Consider the following 19,369-nt stretch of genomic DNA (forward strand, 5'->3'; position numbering starts at 1 on the left):
AATGCAGGAGCCGCTCAGATCGGCAGGAAATGATGTCGGCTTTTAACGGCAGGCCATTTAAAAGTTGTTGGCGGAGTGCTACTGTCACTTGCCTTCGGTGTCGGTGGCGTGTGTCCTCACCGGGACACCACGTCATGTTTGTGTGTGCGTGCGCGTGTTTGTGCGAGTGAGTGAAAAATACACACAAAAAAGTGCACGAGGACAGACACGCGCACACTTTTAGCTGTCAGCTTGTTGTCTGTGCCCAAACCGGAAGTTGTGTCATCCTTCGAAACACCACAGATAAACAAATCAATTTTACCCATCAATAACTCTATGCTATTTATCATCCTGATCTAAAATCAATTACTATATACATATTAAGTATTTTTACTAGAATATTTTATCATGTTTGTCCCTCTCAAAGCGACTCAGCTGGATGGGAGGGCAGTGCCCTCGCACCGTCTACTGATAAGCCGCCACTGGTTTTAACGTGATCATTTTCAGCATTTTTTTCCCCAACCCTTTACAACAGCGGACTGCCGGTTGAAAATAAATCCGCAATGTACCGCTTCATTGTATTATTATTATTTTTTATAGGGATAAGCAAGTTAGGTTCTCGTACTGGTATCGGTCTGAAAAAAACATGGTATCGAACATCCCTCATCATTTTACGAAAATGTGTGAAGTTTATTATTTAGCCAGTTTGCTATTTTTCTGCATTCACAAACTCAAATGTGCGATTATAGTGGCGGGTCGCCAGATTGGTAAATCTTCAATTTACTAGTTGAAGGGATGGATGTTGTGGCAAAATGAGCATAGTAAGTAGAATTCTTCTTCACATGTATTTATTTTTTGTGCGCAAAATTATTGCATTTTTGCTATATCAACAAATTGTTGTTGTTTTTTTGCATTTTTGACAGAGGGCGGGAAATTCGAACCCTGATCCAATGTGACCCCTTTTGGCCAGATGCTTGCAGGCGTACCCATTGTGAACAGCCCAGGTGTTAATCTGCTCATTAGAAGGCGTTTCCGCCATAAACGCTCAAGTCAAAAGGCTGTTGTCAAGATATTTGGGGGCCAATTCCTCCAAGGCAGCTTTAAGTCCAAATTTGGTGCATGTGATGACATGAATATTGGAAGAGAATATGAAAATCATCCAACCTTCTGGGAATTACGTTCAGGTTGTTTTCTTTCCCCCCCAGATGGAAACTTTGAAGCGTGATTGGCCGCCATCTGGACACACGCGCAGCATTCATGGCCTGGAAAACATTCAATTGCGCAACTTGATGATCCAAATGAAGATGCTCGATCGTGCTCGTGTATGGAAGGAAGCGGAAGTGCACGTCGTCATCTTCGCCAATCTGCTTGTTTGATTGGCGACGTCCTTGTGGCTGCTGCTGGCGTGAAACTCATCCGACGACCTATCAGTCAACATCGTGACGGGAACACCTGTGCTGGCAACCTTCAGCATTCAAATGGATGGCGAGCCATTCCCTCAGGACGGATTATGCAGACCCCCCCCCCCCCCCCCCAATTGCCAAGATGTCGATTTTCAACAAAGTCAGCTGCCTGTGATATCACATCATATAGTTTGCTTCATGGTTATGACTGACTTCATATTTTGCAATTCGTACCATAGCCCAATAATCCATCGGATGAGAAGAAAAGCGTGACGCGGTGCTACTGGCCACAACCTCCACAAATTCCAAATGAAAAACATTCGTGGGTTATTCAAATGGACCCGAAACACCTGTTTGAGTTCATTCAAAATCACTTTGATGCAATCCTTTTGTGTTTCATGAATAATTCCAAACACAACAAAAATCGAAAGTGCACAAAAGCACACTAGGCTAAGAATTTAATAATTTATTAATGAATTTATTTCATGTCTATCTCCAGATTCACCCGGCCGAAAAATATAAATTTCCGGTGTATTCAAAAGAAAAGAAGAAGAAAAAAACAACAACAAAGAAAAGAAAATCAGAAGGATCACGACGCCGTCATCATCAACCGCACGTGCGCCGACCGCATCGATCAACACAAGCCAAACATTATCATCAATATTATTCATATTATTGTTATTATTGTTATGACAGCAATAAGGAAATCATCAGAACACCCACATTCATGTACAGCACTCTTCCAATAATATACACCAAAAAATATCCGTTCTAAAAACAAAACAAAACGAGAGGGCGGAGTCTGGGGTGCGGGGGTGTTGGCGTGGGGGGGCGGGGAAGGTTATATGGCTTGTCAAGAGGGAGGGGGGGCGGGGGGGGATGAGTAGAAGATAAGAGGGAGGCACACTTAGTATCGTGAAAAGAAAGCAATGTCACCAAAAATGAAAAAGAATGCGTAAGTATCATACATGGGGGTTGTCGGAATAAATATAGATCTCTGCACGACAACCCGCGACCAATCAAGTGGAAGCCACAGCTGATTATGGACAAAACAAATCCAATCGCCTGCTCGTATTTACAATCACCCCCGAAAAAGGCTAGAAAAAAAGTGTCGCAAAGGACCAGGACTGCTTTTTTGCTCTCTCCGCATTTCTGCTCGCGCGAGGCCGCAAACGCGCGAAAGAGAAGAAGAAGAAAACGCTCGAGGGGGGAGAAAAATAACTGTACACTCTGCCAGTTATTACAAACAAACATATACATAGCATATACTGCAGATATCTACACGTACACGCACATTCATTCCGGCTCAGGAATATATCACGCTGAGGAATAACTGATGTCTCGTTCTGAGCAGTCCGGGAATTTCCTTTTCAGGAGCGTCAGAATTCCCGCCAGGAAAACGTCCGAAGTTCATCAACGCGGAGTAGAAAATAGCAATCCTCTTGTTTGTAAACAGAGAGCTCCATGGCGACGGCGTCATGTGCACATTTGGGGGGGGGGGGGGGGCTCTTTGGGGATGAAGGGATACAGACACACCATTTCTCTCTGTCTGTGTGTGCGCGCGCGCGCGTGCGTGTTTATGTGGGCAAGATTGTCTCCGTAAGAAAAAGATGAAAAAGAAAAAGATCAGTCGATAAAGAAAGTCTCTGGAAGATTTCAGATGGCGAGTCCTTCTACAAGTACGCGCAGGAGGAGTTGAAGTACTCGTTAGAAATATAAAAGAGCGGATAAAAGGTGAAAAGTCCGTGAAATAGCGAGCGGTCCTCTGTGGATGATAATTTAAAAAGACTACAAGTGAGTGAGAGAGAGATAAAAAGAGAGAGATAATAATATGAATGATAAATGCTTTCAAAAGAAATCAGCTCGAACCCTCCTGTTAGGTTCCCGCCGGGCCAATTTGAGGCAACGGTGTCAGGAAGGTCACAAAAGGTCAACTTTGAAATGGTTGCCAACGGTTCCTGGTTCTTTCCAGTTATTGCATCTGTTTTGAGGTCCTTCCTGATCACAAGCCAGCAAATCTCACTCGAGTCGTCGGCGTGAAAAGCGACGATGAAATCAACAAATCAATCAATAATGGAGCCGTTCCTTGCGGCGACCAGTTTAATGTAATCCTATTTATTTGGTGGACAAAAAGTCTCAGGGAGCCGTGGCAGCCGTCCATTTGGGTTGAAAGCGGCCATTTTGGGGACATGAAAAATGAGCCCCTGAAACCAGTTTCACCAACAGACACCAAATTGGGTGCACACGTCTGCCGTAACGGGACGCGGCAAAAAGTCTCAAGGACCCCTGCCCCAATTTGAACAGGGAGTCCGCCATTTCGGTTGAAAGCGGACATTTTGGTGACTCAATATGAATGCTATTTGTCAAACGTTCAATATTTGACCCGCAACGTAACAGGAGGGTTAAGAGAGGTCAAGCACCTTGGAAATACAATACCCACAATGCACCTCCCCGACCTCGCGTTTCATCTTTTCCTGCATAGTCATGCACAAATGTCCTGTCCGACCAAACAAGAAAACCAAGGAAAAAAAGGACGCGAGGACCCCGCCGCAGTTCCTCACATGGTCCGTTGGGGTTCGGGACCGTCCTTAGAGCACACAGACCGGGACCAGTGGCCCGCGTTCTCCCTTTGTCAACCAACGGCATCGCGGGAAAGCGCGCGGGACATTTGGTTGTGCCAGCCCGCCGCGTGGCGCTGCTGTTGGCGCATCAGCCAATTAGCTTCCACACTGTCCTCCATGAAGCTTTGCGAGTGGCTGAAGAAACACAGGGAGGGGGGGGGGGGTTTGCAGGGGGGGGGGGGGGGTCATTACATGAAGCATCCTTCCCCACTAAAAAATTCAAACGACTTTCTGAGGCTTGGTTACCTGAGTGCACTTAATTGCGACTTTGGAGGAAAAAAAAAAAAAAGAAGATTAGGTGATAATACGGTCGTCTCTTATTTGTCATTTGAGTTCCTTTTTACTCGCATCTTCCATTTACTGGCTGCCTTGACTGATTGTGCTCAACTGTTGGAGTGACTTGGGTGCTGCTTGCCCAAGAAGCCAAATTTGGGGTTGGGGTGGAACATTTCAAACTAAGTCAACAAAAAGCAGATCTTGAAATGTTCATCCAATAATCAAAATCGGATCTTGCGTGTTGCCCACTCGGAAGTACGGCGACGCTCGACGCTCAAACGGGCTCACGCCATCAATCGTGGATTGTTCGCCGGTATCGATAACTCACACTGGGTCACTGGTCCAACCCCGCGCCCACCCCCATTTAGCTGGAGCGCCCCCTAGAGTGTGAAGCGACAAACAACAAGTTGATGACAAGACCAACATGTAACATGTTAGGAACGAGACCAAAAAAAGCACATTGGACCGCTTGTTGGCGATTAAAGTCCATTCCGTTTTGGAGTCGGTGACAAAAACAAAAAAGTGTGAGAATTTTTCAAACACATTAAACAGATTAAAGAAATGAAAAAGCCGACACGAGTATTTGAGATTTTGTTTTGGGCGGAAACCTGCCCTCAATGATTGGCTGTTTTGGTGCTCAGGCCAAAGCCACGCCTCAAATAAAAATGCTGTTTCTGGCACCACCTTGTGGTATGTTGGTGCGATGCTTAGGTGAGTTGAGGGGCTTCCTTTGGTCAAATAGTGCAAGAGCGGCGTTTTGCCCAAACAACTTTGCTGGAGTCGGGAGAGACACGTCCAGCTGTGCTACTGTCTAGCATAAAAGTAGTGCTTTACCGCCATATTGTTGCCAGGGAAAAAGGTTGAACTGATTTGAGGAGCTTCATTTAGTCCGGCCGTAGTACTGTCAAGCATAAAAGTAGTGATTTGGCACCATTTTATGGCAGCTATAGACATATATATATTTAAAAAAAAAATATATATATATATATATTTTTTTTTAAAGACAAACAAGACACAACAGGATTCACAAAGACACATCAGAATGAAACGAAAAGCACACAGAGGACAGTGGGCCAGTCACGCACACACACGCGGCAATTGCACCATTTGTTGTTTAGCACCAGTTTGGGTTCTGATATTGAGAAGAGAAAATTGTGGGAAAAGCAAGGAGGGTCTCAGGGGGTCTTACTGGCCAAGCCCAAGGCACTGAGGACCACTTAAGAGGTGCGAGACCTCCTGCAAGGAAAAGTGTGCACGTGTGAGTGTGTCGCTGTCTTGTCCAGCAAGAGCGCAAAGTTGAAGAAAGCCCTTTCAGTGTGTGCGTGTGCGTGCGCGTGTGTACGTGTACGGGAAAAATACTTTCAGAGCATCTCTCTCTTTTTGATCTCTCTCTCTCTCTCTCTCTCTCTCAGAGTTGTGTCTAACCCCCCTGGGACCCCCCCGGGGGCCATGCCCGGTGGTCTGGTCGCCACGGAGCTCTCGTTGACGATTAGGGAGGGCGGTCGTGAGAAGAGGAAGCGGCGGTGAGGAGGTGTTGAGGGCCTCCTCCTCCTCCTCCTTGTTGACTTTTCACACCGGGGTCTGCTGAACCCAAGGGGGGAAGCTGGGTCTCCTAGCCAGATAGACAGAAAGGGGGGAAGGCGGGGGCGAGGCGGGGCGGGGGTGGACGTATAGAAGAAGAAGAAGCCATTCAATGACCGATGGGAGGGAGGCGAGCAAGCGCAGCAGACGGGAGCAAAGACGGAGGAGCGCAAAGTCAACGGGGAGCCGTCGGACGTCGGGAACGAGCGGAGGCGAGAGATGGAGAGAGAAAAAAAGAGACAGCAAGAAAGAGAGAAAAGAAGTCACAAATGCTGATGGATGGAAAAGACGACGGCAGCAACGAGAGCCAAGAAAAAGAAGAAAACGACGAAGTTCACGTTCAGATCCAACCACCATTAAAATCATTTAAAAAAAAGGTAGGATTTGTTTTGGGTTTCTTCTTTTAGTTCAATTTTTCTTTGTACTTTTATTGAACCACATTTAATTGTTTTATACACATTACGATCCCTCATGGAGAATTGACATCATGCTATTTATTCATCGCCTCAGCCTTTTTTTCTTTTTTTTCAAAGTGTAACTTCAATGAAAATGTTAGGGTCATTTCAAGAAAAAGTTTCACCTTTAACCCAAAAGGCTTTTTCCCGGTTTTGGGGGGCGGAGTCCCTCAACTCACACGTCGGTGGTTTGTTTCCGCTTGGGTCGGCCAGCGGTCGGATGTTGTTGCTTTTGTCGAAAAGCCGCCCCACAGGAGGTTGGAGGCATCACCTGTCGTCCGCTTATAACGACGTCTTGACGCCCCCCCCCCCCGCCAAATTCAATGGGCTGCCCCCACCTGCAGCCCTTCTGACACAAGAGGAGGTCATCACGAATCAGGACGGGCAACAACAACAACAACCTATCGTTGAGCAACCCCAGCAGTCGCATTCATTCATTCTAATATTCTAAATTATAATTAGTCTAATATTTTGAATAGACTTTTGACTTTTAAAATATTTAAATTTTACGCAATATGATCCCTTGTGGGGAAATGTGTTTTTTTTTTTAGGTTGATGAGCTAATAGTTTGATGGTGCAATTCCTGCGATGTTTTCTGTTGTGGTCACGTGACTTTAGCAGCATTTGCGAGGGTCGTTCATTTTGCTCGCCAGCTGATGGAAATGCCAACCGACATGGCGCACACCTGAAGCGGAAGGCGACCGACGAGTTATGCTGTTGAATTTCTAATCAAGAAAGCAAAACAGTCAACCGTCTTTGCCTCGCCGGTTCGTTATGTCGCCCTTTCAGTGCCGTTTTTTTGTTTTTGGTGTTATTGCAGTTATTACACACAAAAACCTGGCATTCGAACAGGGGTGTGTAGACTTTTTCTGTCCACTGTACGCCCCACAGAGCTCAGTGCCGAACCGATCAATAAGCAGAAGTTTTTCTCTTTTCAAGTCTGAAAAGTATGCAGTGTTGTTTACATTTAGAGGAAGACTGAAAAGTACTTGAAGGCGGCTTCAGGATTGTCTCTGATACACAGCAGTGTGGGATGGAGGTGGGGGGGGGGGCATGTGAGGGAGACGGTGGGGAGGGGGAGGGGTTGGTTTGCGTACAGCGGAGAGAAGGACAAGCATCACAATCAATCATCTGATGGCGTGTGTGCGCGCAAACGAAGGCAAAAACATTTTCTTCTCTTCTCAATCAGAACCAAACAATTTTTGTCAACACAACAAATAGCGCTTTTAATACACATTGTGTGTTGGGGGGACGTACACACACACACACGTGTATCAAAGGCGAGGCGTCAAGCAGCTGGACAAAGACACGACGCACGCTCGCTCGCTCGCTTGGAATGTTTACTGACATCCTGCCGGAAAAAACAAAACAAACTTACCCAGGTGAGCTTCACACTCTGTGGGGCGAGGGGGGGGGCGGTAGGGCGGGCTGCGGCGCCCCTCTTTGTTTATTAGCACAAAATTGTTTTTATATGACTACAAAAAGTACAAAAACACACACACACACAACACAAAAAGATCACATGACCAGCAAACACACACAAGGTCGGACACATCAAATGAGGTCAAGACGCGAGAAAAGGTCAGCACATCCACAAGCGTTCTTCAGGGAAGGTTCGGGTCGGATACGGAGATTTCCCCATCAGTGACTTGTCTGACTTTGCAAACGTACACTTTTGCAAAATCAACATTTGAAACCAGCTTCATTTGTCGACAGAACCGTGCTGCCTTGAGATAAGAGCGCCTTGACTTAGGACGTGAAATATGAGCACTTTACGCTGGCAGACTCGACCACAAGCAGCATTTTGTCCAAAAAGAGGCTTGCTGAGCTTTGATTTCAAAGCAAGCTAACTTCCAATCTGGTTTCAAACTGCAAACAAAACTTTTCATGTCTGACACAGAAATGTCCTAAACGAGATTGTCAGATATTGAAATCAAAAAGATATTTATTCATATGTATATACAAACCTTCTAATACCATAAATACATATGAGTGATGTTGCTTCTGGAGTCAAAGTACAAAGTAGTATATTTTTTTTAAACTACATTTCATAATTGCTTCTAGTTAGTATGAAATGCATGATTATTTGAGCGTAATTCATTTTTGTTATTTCTCAAATAATAGTAATAGTAATAATAGGACATGACATATTTGTTTATTTTTGTGTGTGCGTTGGGGGGTGCAAAGTTCCCCCATTTTGGAGTGTTGAATCGAATGACCACAAGAGGGTACGAGCTTTGTGCGGTCGTTTGGACACACCTGACAACCCTCCTCGTGTTTCCTGGCGAAACGTTAATTATGCGAGACTTTTCATGATTCAGGCTCGACCGTGGATGAACCCGATCATCAAATCTTGGACATTCGACTTTTGCTGATCAGATGGGAAAAATGTTGGCGCAAGATCTGAAGCATTGAGTTCAACGGCTGCGTCTTTTTTTTTCTTTGCTACTCAAACGACCTTGCGCAATGTTTTGACGCGAGTCAAAGGAAAGCGTGCACGTTGAGTGACAGGGACACACACGGAGAATCGAAGGGAATGATGGAGAGAGCGAGAGAGAGAGAGAGCGAGCGAGCGGGCGGGCGGGCGGGCGGCTGATAGTTTGTCGGCTGGGGTTATTACCTGGACACTCGGGGTGGGACGGGGGCGAGACGAGGCTGCACTAGGATGGACTGACGCCTCCCCTAAGAGAAATCACCGTATCTCGTCAACAAGAGGATCAAATAGGAGGAGGACGAGGAAGACGAGGAGGGCGAGGAGGACGAGAAGGACGAGGAGGACGAGGAAGACGAGGAGGATGAGGAGGACGAGGAAGACGAGGAGGACGAGGAGGACGAGGAGGACGAGGAGGACGAGGAAGACGAGGAGGACGAGGAGGACGAGGAGGACGAGGAAGACGAGGAGGACGAGGAGGACGGGGAAGACGAGGAGGACGGGGAGGACGGGGAGGACGGGGAGGACGAGGAAGACGAGGAGGACGGGGAGGACGGGGAGGACGAGGAGGACGAGGAGGACGAGGAAGACGAGGAGGACGAGGAGGACGAGGAGGACGGGGAGGACGAGGAGGACGAGGAAGACGGGGAGGACGGGGAGGACGAGGAAGACGAGGAGGACGAGGAGGACGGGGAGGACGAGGAAGACGAGGAGAATGAGGAGGACGAGGAGGACGAGGAGGACGAGGAGGACGAGGAAGACGAGGAGGACGAGGAGGACGAGGAAGACGAGGAGGACGAGGAGGACGAGGAGGAGGCGCAAAAGCACACAGGTGACGTCATCAGCGAAGGCAATCAACAGCACATGCGGCGCCTCGTCTGCATGCCTTCCGCTCTGCATGCTTTGCTGACCGTGAAGCGCAACAAACACACAAAGAACGACCGACGCGGCGGATGCAATGCGAGAAACGCTCCTGAACTCAACCTTGATCAAAATCAACTCGAATGTCAGCGGTCTGAGGTCCTGGTTGACTTTCACCTTAAATTGTCATTCTGCCCACTGCGGAGCCTGAAGTGGAGCGAAACGGAACCGGGTCGTGCTTGTCATCAACTTTGAGTGTGAACGCAGCTTCACGCTCACCTCGGGCGGGGCCCGTTTCAAATCAACTTTCAATGTGAAGGCAAAGAGGTCCAGTCTCACTTTGGCCCTTGCGTTGACATTTGACGGATGGATTTACAAAAGCAGAACCGGATTCTTTTTCCAGGTTGTCTCTCGTCTTTGAAGTGACAATTGAAAAGAAACGGAGCTGAATCCTGATTCAGCTCGCAAGGTGAGAACAAAGCGGTCCAGACTGACGTTTGAGGCAGCGTTTGGACCTGAAAGCTGATTGGCCAGCTTCATCTCGGCGCTTACCGCCATTTCGCAATGTTTGTTCACAAGCAATTGTCACGGGAACAAAACGTTTCAAGTTTGTTCTGTTGAGAAGCAACAGTTCTTGATTTTGCTCGATTTGTTCTGCTGTCGATCGTTTGGATGCGACTTTTTCTTCCAGTGCAGTGAAACCACGACGTGCCTTGCTGGCGCTCTGCCAAGGTTTTGTTCTTCTCGCCATTTGCTCTTGAGGGCAGTGAAGGTGTAAGTATGTGGACACGCCCCCCCGGCAGTCACATCCTGGGCAATTGCCGGCCATTTTGCGAGTCTGCCTTCAGCGCTCTCACCAAACATGGCGGCAGAAAGCCCAAATGGAGAACCGCCATGCGTGCGTGCGTGCGTGCGTGCGTGCATGTGCAAAGAAGTCGTTGGTGGCATCATGCTCGGCGGCGAAAAGAAGAAAACAGCACAGAGCCCACCACCGCCGATCGGCAGTGCACGAAGCCGACATCCAGGGAGCGCGCACACGCAAAATGAACAAAACGCAAGAGAGAGAAGAAGAAAGTGGAGGAGACGGCGGAATGTCACACACCTGATCTGGGAAAATCCTGGTGGTTTTCGGCTCAATGACGTGCCCACCTCGTATCTCATCCTCCACAGCTATGAGTCTTGGTCATAAAAGGGGGGGGAGGGGGAGGGGGGGGCAACAGAAGGAGAGGCAGGATTATGACGTGACAACACAAGCAACACATTTTAGGCTCAGTTTGGCGTTTTCCTGGAACGTTCACAGTCCCCACATTTGACGGGAATCCAGGCCCTTACACAACACGGGTTCCGCAAGGCGAGTGGAGGACTGATCGGCATGCAGGACGCTGCTAATCACTAACCGGGCCCAAACGGGCAGCAGCAGCGACGACGCCGACGACGACGACGACTTATTGTTGACCACCACCAGGGGGCACAACCACGCAAACATGAATAGTGAAGAAGAAATCAAAACAGTCCGGTGGCCTTGATTGAAGCTTTGCGGACGATCAAACCTCGGAATGACAAGCGAGTGTGATTTGGGAACATCAGATGGCCGAATGTGAAAGCTAAATGCTGTTCCATGTTAAAGTGACGGTGGACACGTTGCCACGACGACAGTGGACGACCACGTGCATGACAAGTGATAATGCCCCTCCACACCACCAGGGAGCAGTAGTCAATCAATGTTCTTCGTCAACAAAAGTTCAGCAGAAGCGGCGGAACATCACAATGGGCTTCATTTCTGGCTATCTCAGATTCGGGATGCCTGTGAAGAATTTTTACAACATCGGCGACGACCCGGTGACCCGTCATACGTTTTCATTTGACTGACTATAAAACGCCCTGCAGTGGACCCTGCATCTTCGACAATTGACCTATTAAACCCCCCCCCCCCCCACTCGATTTTCACATATTTGAAGTTTATCAGCATCCCCCCCCACCCCCCCCCCCACCCAATTTATTTGCGCATTTTGACTCTTGCAGGTCGGCCCAGTCGCCATCAACAGTCATTTGCGAATATTCTAGGAATCATTTCAGGCCGAGGGTTTGCATGTAAAAGTCTGAAATCATATTTTTTTTGTTTCATGACACCTCCTTCCTGTATTTTACGCGTCTTGATGGTAGGAGAGGCTAGAAGTGGTCGAGATGACAGAAGGAGGAGAAGAAAAAAAACGACAGATGAGCAGATTTATTGGGGGGGCAAATGTGCCATGCGAAGGCGATATTATCAAAGAAGCAAGTGTCGGGTTGCAGGATCGACAGCGTCCCCTGGGAATTGACACCGGCGGGGTTAGACAAAAAAAAATCCTTCATCTTAATCATTTCAAAGATCCCGCAAAGCTGACGGATGCACTTTTTTTTTCCTCCTGGCTTATTCTGGGATTTTCCCAGGCCTGAAGATAATCCAAAGTGCCGAGCAAGGATTTGAATTTCAAGGGGGTGAGCGGCAGGTGAGCGGCAGGTGAGCGGCAAAAGCCAGTGGGAAAGTCTCGCACCGACCACTTCCCATCCACACACAACCTTGACTCATTCACAGCCCAAGGGGGCCCGGAAGAGAACTTGGATCCAGTTTCAAATCACTTTCAACCCTGCTTGACTTTCATCTCGTATTGAATGCGTCTCATTTAGGATTGAATGAAGCAAAAAGAGAGCCAAGTCCGGTTTCAAACCAATTGACAGTGGGAACGCAAAGCGGTACTGGTTCTCGTTCATTCTGTACCGACTCATTCCCACCTCAGAAATTTCAATCCATGTGCCTTCAAATCCATTTCCAGTGTCAATGCAAATGGTGTAGGTTGGCTTTTATGTTGAATTGTGAAGCAGAATTAGAAGTTAAACTCTTTGACTACGTTCACACGCAATCAATAACACTTGCCGTCTTTTTGTGATTGTTTGTTTGTTTTAAAGGACTTGAGTCTGTCAATAAAGATATCAATCATACTCTGGCCGCGCGTCGCGGTTTAGACGGGTATAAACGGGTTATCACAAATTGCTCAGAAAACAGAATTTTGACCAAATATTGGCAGCATGTAAAGATAAATGATGACTAAGAAATGGATCTGGACATGAATTAATATGCAATGTGAACATAAATAGGTCCTGATTCACTTCAGACCTGAAATGGACCAAAAAGTCAAGTCAAGTGGATCCTGTTTGAACTCGCAACACAAAAGTAAGTGATTGGTTTTTATGCTCGTTTACTTTTTGACCACCGAGCTTGGAAAAAAAAAAAGAGACTTCATGTGAAAAATGTCACATTTTGTCTGCAGCTTTTGCAAAACCGCGTCCAGACTACTGAAAATGTCAATGTTTGACTGACTGAATTTGAATGATTATGATCAAAAAATGAATCGAGCTGTGGTCACTTCAAGCAAACAAAAAGGGGTTGTCCGCCACATTACCGCCACCTACTGGACTGGCATGGAATGGCATGTCATGAGTTTTTGGTGTTCTTTCCTCGCTGGAGGTCTGCTTTGATATTTCAGTCACGCACGCACACACACATTCATTTCAGTGAGGACACAGAAAAGACAGAAAGCAACACATCCGCAGGTGGAGTTTCAAACATGAGCGTTTGGATGTTTTATTGCCATAACTGCGTTGACAGCTTTGCTTTGTACAAAAAAGAAAGAGAGACAGAGAGAAAGAAAGAGAAAGACGGACACACACAGAGGACAAAAATGTCATCGGCAAGCATGTGGACATGAGCGTCGGAAAGACAAGGATGCATATGGCCGACGTTTGTTGCCGTTCGGCACAGCGTGCGGCGGCGCGCGCCAAAAACGGACAGCTGTTGATCCCAGCATGACCGAGCGTGCAACTCAACACGCGCGCATGTCGACGACGGCGTACTTGAAGAAATAGCATCTGCAGCGTTCCGAGAATCATTTCAAGTCACAAAAACACCTGCAAGGAAATATAAGCATTTCCAGTCGCCCTCGTGCCGACGATTGCGGCTAAAAATGAAATCCTAAATCTCACTCTCGTGCACATTTATTCACATTTCGCACACACGCACACTTGAATATGCTTGGAGTTGACAAATATGACAACATTTCTGCCACTTAATGCACATCGTCCCCATTCACAAGTCATACCATATAGGATTAATACATACTGGCATATTTCCTTCCGATTTGCATGTCTAAGTGCGGTAGCGAGCCCTGCGGAACGCCCCGTGGATTGAGGCCACGAGGGGGAAGACAAGAAATATTCAAGACAATCAGCCCGAACAAACTGAAGCCGTCGTTCATTACAGCGAGAAAGAAAGAAAGAGAGAAAAAAAACGTTGCAAATTTCACATCATCGTCGTCAATTCAATTGAAATACCAAAACGATATTCGGCCCACACTGAAAAGAAAGAAAGACTTCATCTGAGGGAAACGCTACGTTTATGAGAGTAAAGTCAGATTTGGGGGAGAAATGGTTGATCATTTTCCAACAGTGAAATGTGATTATTTTGACTTTTCTAAGCCTGAATTTACAAAACATTTCATTAAGAATAAAATTGAAGACTGGAGATGACAAATGCTAATTTGATGAGAATAAAGTCAGATTTGTTGAAAGAACATTTGGGTTTCTTTTTTCAATAGTAAAATTGTATTTCCTCAGGAGAAAAGACAAAATTGAATTTAGAAAAAAGTGATACAGAAAGGAGAGAAAAAAAAGTGGCCCCTAACCTGAATGATGTTCGGGACTCCGAAAGAAAATGGAGGGACATAAATCACAAATCGACTTAAATTACTGAGAAAGGACCGCAAGTGTGGAGCAAAATCAATGAAATGAATGATTGGTCAGGTGAAAAAGGTCTCAATTTTGGGGGGCAAGATGAGCAAAATGTGGTTTTCAAATTTGCCATTCGGACGCGTGCAGCGACCGCTCGCTCCTCTCCAGCTTCAAATCTCACAAACGTATTTTAAGGGAGGACAAGCATGGCCGTCTGTCCGTCTGCTGTTCGTCCGCCTGTCGTCATTGGACATCTTCTTTCCTGGGGGGTGCGATTATGATGCAAGACAAACGCACACACTAAACAAAAATCCACTCATCAAACTGACAAAACAATCACATCGAATCAAAAAGGCAAACGAAAGCGCATGAAAAATCTGGTTGCACTTCATTCACAAGCAACAACAAAAATGTGCTCTTGTACTCAAGCCAGCAAAAAGACAACAACAACAAAACGAACAAAAATGCTTTTTCATATTTCCACGCCGGGAAGCGCCGGCCGACGGCTCTGAGCGAGACCACCAAAATGCTTTTGCTCTTGACTTCAAAGCTCCTTTCAAGATGGACGCCACCAGCAGCGTAAAAAAAACAACTGTTGGCTGCGAGACTGCAGCAAACCACAAAGCAACAAAAATGCTCCGAAAGATAACAAGAAAAAAGTATTTTGATGCACTTGATTGAGCAAAAGAAAAGACGGCAAAGAAAAGAAAAATGTCTTCAAATGACATAAAGACGCTCGACTGACAAATATGTGGCGAGCAAACGCCTTTGCAAATACAGTACAGGAAGCCAAATGCTAAAAACGTAGCATTCTTTCCCATAATGCATTATGGCAAGAAATGCCCAACAGAAATCATCAACTGCAGACAATAAAAAAAAAAAAAAGCTTCATTGATGAACGTATTGCCTGCAGGGACTTTTTTGCAAGTCGTGTTCCTCGTTAGAACGAGAACGTTTCTTGTTGGGACGAGAAACGTTCTCGTCCTAATGAGGAAAATATTTCACTTCCACACCAGTTGTCCCTTCAGGGCTCCCGTAGCGTCATGTAGGCCGAATGCAAAAAACCCACCGTGGAATTATGGGGAAAAAACAAATGCTAAAATGTTAGCATTTAGCCTACAAGTCCGTTTAACGTCCGTTTCAAATCCGTTTGAATGCATTCAAATATGTCGGCTGGTATTTCAATGTTGACTCCACATTGTCCGTTCCACGCGTCCGTACCAGAGCTGAAAGGAACCAAAAAAGAACCAAACCAAAGAATAAGAATGCACCTGACATCGTCCTCAAGCGCATCTAAAAAAAAGTAAATGCTGCCGAGCACCAAAAACAAGAAGAAGAAGTCGCTCGAGCTGGTCGGCGGTGCAACGACGCCAGTCACGTGACCGTTAGCATCTGGGTGAGGGAAGGAGGGCGCGGCCGCAGCCCCCCTCTCTCCCCCACCGTGGACCCCTCCCCTCCCCTCCCCTCCCCTCCCCTGGTTTACCTGTGGATGATGCCTTTAATTTGCGAGTCCTTCTCCAGCTGCTGCTGGCGCAGGCGGCGCTCGCTGTCCTCCAGCCGGTTTTGGTACTGCAGCAGGATTTTGTTGGTCTGCTGCTCCTGCGTCAGCAGGCGGCGCTCGTACTCCTCCAACTTTTGGTGCGACATCACCAGACGGTCCTTCAGGCAGTTGATCTCCTCCTCGTACTCGCGCACCTGCCGGCCGCGTCGCCACAACACCGCCGTTAACACTTCTGCCGCGCCAAATGTAACATTTTTGCAATTTGCGTCGGTCGATCGTGCCTTGGAAAAATACTCACGTTTTTGTCATATTTATATTTTCTTCTTGTTTTTGGACTAAAACCTTTGCTTTCTTTTTAAGGCCTTAATATTTGTTTTGGTTTTGAACCTTTTTTTGTCTTTGAGGAAGTGATACCTCCCCGATGCCACAAGAAGGCTCCAAAGTGCTACTTTTGTCCAAAAGAAGCCCCTTAACTGACTTCAACATAGTTCCACCAAGAGGCTACAAGAGGGCGCCAAAGCACTACACTAATAAAAGCTTTCCTTCCTTCCAATTGTTCCGTTTGTGACGAAAGGCCAGCGTACGTTTTTGGTGACTTTTCAATTCACATCATCGTACGTTGAGCCACTTTGGGACCCGTTTTGCCGAGAACGATGGCCGGCGAAACGCATCGTCTGCTGACATGCACGCCAAAAAGAAAAGAAAACGTCCCACCGTGTCCAAGAAAGCAAGGAACGCCGCCACCCACCCGGTCCATGCGCGACTCGTCCATGCTCTTGGAGTACTCCTTGAGCTTGAAGTCCTCGCGGTCGATGCGCGAGCTCTCGATGTCGGCCGACAGGTGCGGCATGTTGGACACCCACGCCACCGTCCTCTCGTTGGCCGGCGTGGCGGGCGCCTGGGACCCCTGTGACCAGAGACAACGTCAGAAGGCGTCTGGGTTGGATTGCAAGTTGTCAACACGCATCTCATGATCTGAAAGCGGGAAGCCAAAACGGCTGCGTCAACATGCATTTTGGCCCGTTCAGGTCCCGGAACTCCGGTTTTGTTTTTTGCCATTAATTCACTGAAATGAGCATCCTGTCCCTGATCATTAATAATGGTCTAGCACCACCTGCTGCATTGGAGGTGTAGTGCAGGTACATTTGGTTCCAGGATGAAAACCTTATGGAACTATTATTGATTTTTGTAAAAATAAGCAATCAATATAAGCGCCCCGGCTGTGGTAGCGACATCATTGGTTTTCACTATACTGCCACCTACTGCATTGGAGGTGCAGTGCAGGTACTTCTGCCGCGCCGTCAGCCAAGTTTATGTAACTATTTTTTTTCTTTCTTGTTTTGCAAATAAGTAATCGAAATGAATTGAATCCCGTCTGTGGTAGCGCCATGATTGTTTTCATCGACTACGTTGGAGGTTTAGTGCGGGTACTTGTGCTTTGTCATCAGCCTGAAAACAACATTTAGTCCCAGGACAAAAAGTTGATGTTAATGTTTGGTGTTTTTTGTGTGACAATTTTTTTGAAATAAGCATCTTGTCCCCAGTAGCAGCATCTTTGCTGTTTTATCTGCTGCCACCTGCTGCAGTGGAGGTTTAGTGCAGTTACTTGTGCAAACCTTTTAGTTCGTGGAACTTTTGACATGTTGGCAAAGTGCGGTGCGACTGGCCTGTTTTCCGACGTTGGGCTTGAGGAGGTGCGGCTGCGCCTGCTGCTGCGCCTGCTGCTGCGCCTGCTGCTGCGCCTGCTGTTGGGGCGACTGCTGCGCGGCGGGGCTGCCCGTACCCTGCGGACTTCCCGATTCGCGGACCGAGCTCTGCTGGTGCGGCAGCCCCGGCGCCGTGTTGTCCTTGACCGACAGTTGCCGGCCGCCTCCGCCGTGCGGCTGCCGGCCGCCCCCGTAGGCCGTCTCGGGCGACTGGAGGAGGTTTCCGCTCTGCGGCCGCGACTTGGCGGGGGCGGGAGCAGGGGCGGCGGCGGCGGCACTGACCGACAGCTGGTGGGACGTCTGGGATTTGACGCGTTGGCCGAGAGGGGGTGGAGCTCGTGGTTGGACGGTGGACGGAGGGGTGGTGGCCAAGGATGAGTGGGAGGTGCCCGTCATCATTTGCTGCTGCTGCATGTTGTCCTGACAGACACAGGAAAGCGATCGTTAGCATGCTAGCTTCACCCCTCAATAATGAGATCGTGTACTTCCTGCGGGCGTGTAGCAAAGAAAAATATCTTTAAAAGACTATTAATTTGCATGCGTGAAAGATATTGAAATGTTTTGTCTTTTCAAAAGCTTTTTTTCCCCTCCTCAACACTGGCAAAGTCCCCGAAGGAGCGGCGGGGGGGATTATGGGAGTTACGGCGGCGTAGGCGCGCACCTGCATGTGCACGGACATCTGGCGGCGGGCGTAGTCGGCCCTGCCGTAGTCGTCGCTGTAGCTGTGCGAGTGGATGATGCTGGGCTGGCCCAGGTGGGCGGCGTCGCGGGTCCTGAGGGTGGACAGGTCCTCGCTGCGGGAGAAGCCGCCGCGGGCGAACTGCGGCACGTAGCTGGGGTGCGAGGGCCCGGGTTCGGGGGTCAGCAGCAGGGGCGCGGGGGGCTGAGCGCGGCCGTGCAGCTGCTGCTGGTGCTGGTGCTGCTGGTGGTGGTGGTGGTGCTGCGGCCCGTCCGCCGTGGCCAGGTGAAAGAGGGGATTCTGGAAGGAAAGCGGGTAGCGCATGGCGGCGGCCTGCTGTTGCTGCTGCTGGGACAGCGAGTCGGTGGCGGCGCCCATCCGGCTCAGCCGCAGGCCGCCGGACACGCTGGAGCCGCCGGAGCCGGCCGACAACCTGCCGCCGGCCCGCAGCTGGCCGCTCAGGCCCGAACCCAGGCCGCCACCGCCTCCGCCGCTCAGCCCCCCGAAGCTGCCCATGCCGGCGATGGAGGCCTGGGAGGAGTTGAGCATGTCCACCGACTGCAGGTGAGACACGCTGTTCATTCGGGAATCCTGGAGGTCCATCATATAAATACGCTTTTACTGACACTGAGCCGCCCAGCCCCGCCCCTGCCCCGCCCCGCAAATGTTGACATGAGCACGGGTGATGTGGGTGGGTGACGGTGGTGCGGGCCCTGATGTCGCAAATGCCTCCGAGTATTTGCCGGCAAATACTCTCCGGGATGAAGCAACAAGCAGATGTCATGATACAGTGACCCCCAACGCCCCCAACCCCCCCACGCTTCTCCTTTACGCTATGTCGCCAGCCTCCCCCACCTTTTCTTTTTTATGGATGTGTGATCACGTCCGTATTAGCGGCTGTGACTGACGATTATTTGAACTCATTCACTTGCAGCCATTTTCACTGAAGCGACCCCCTTCGCTCCCAACTGTTTTACTGGATTTGGACTGATGCAAGGCCCACAGAATATTGGGTTCTCTTGCTATAAAAACATGGAGCCTACCAAAAGAAAGATTAGAGTCTCTTCAATTAGTATTAGTATATAGCTAAGTTTCATCATCATCCACAAATC

At 48.4% G+C, this 19,369-nt stretch overlaps 1 protein-coding gene across 14 annotated transcripts in view; it reads right to left on the reverse strand.

Moving 5' to 3' along the window:
• Window positions 1-82: 82 nt before the first annotated feature.
• The window catches only part of syngap1b (synaptic Ras GTPase activating protein 1b), a 73,534-nt gene continuing 54,247 nt past the window's right edge, over window positions 83-19,369 (reverse strand). For 5 of the 14 annotated variants that reach the window (XM_086077499.1, XM_086077498.1, XM_086077496.1 and 2 more), the window contains 7 exons: window positions 18,240-18,848; window positions 17,540-17,998; window positions 16,621-16,779; window positions 15,855-16,066; window positions 10,710-10,785; window positions 8,936-8,997; window positions 1,834-4,138 (listed from right to left, as the gene is read on the reverse strand). In XM_086077499.1, the coding sequence (XP_085933625.1) occupies window positions 4,015-4,138; window positions 8,936-8,997; window positions 10,710-10,785; window positions 15,855-16,066; window positions 16,621-16,779; window positions 17,540-17,998; window positions 18,240-18,848 (1,701 nt within the window). In that variant the 3' untranslated portion in view covers window positions 1,834-4,014. The other 9 variants (XR_015095304.1, XM_086077502.1, XM_086077505.1 and 6 more) reach the window with 9 other exon arrangements.

This window comes from Leptonotus elevatus, chromosome 6 (assembly GCF_054856555.1).
Source record: "Leptonotus elevatus isolate MCC_2025b chromosome 6, RoL_Lele_1.0, whole genome shotgun sequence".
NCBI lineage: Eukaryota > Metazoa > Chordata > Actinopteri > Syngnathiformes > Syngnathidae > Leptonotus > Leptonotus elevatus.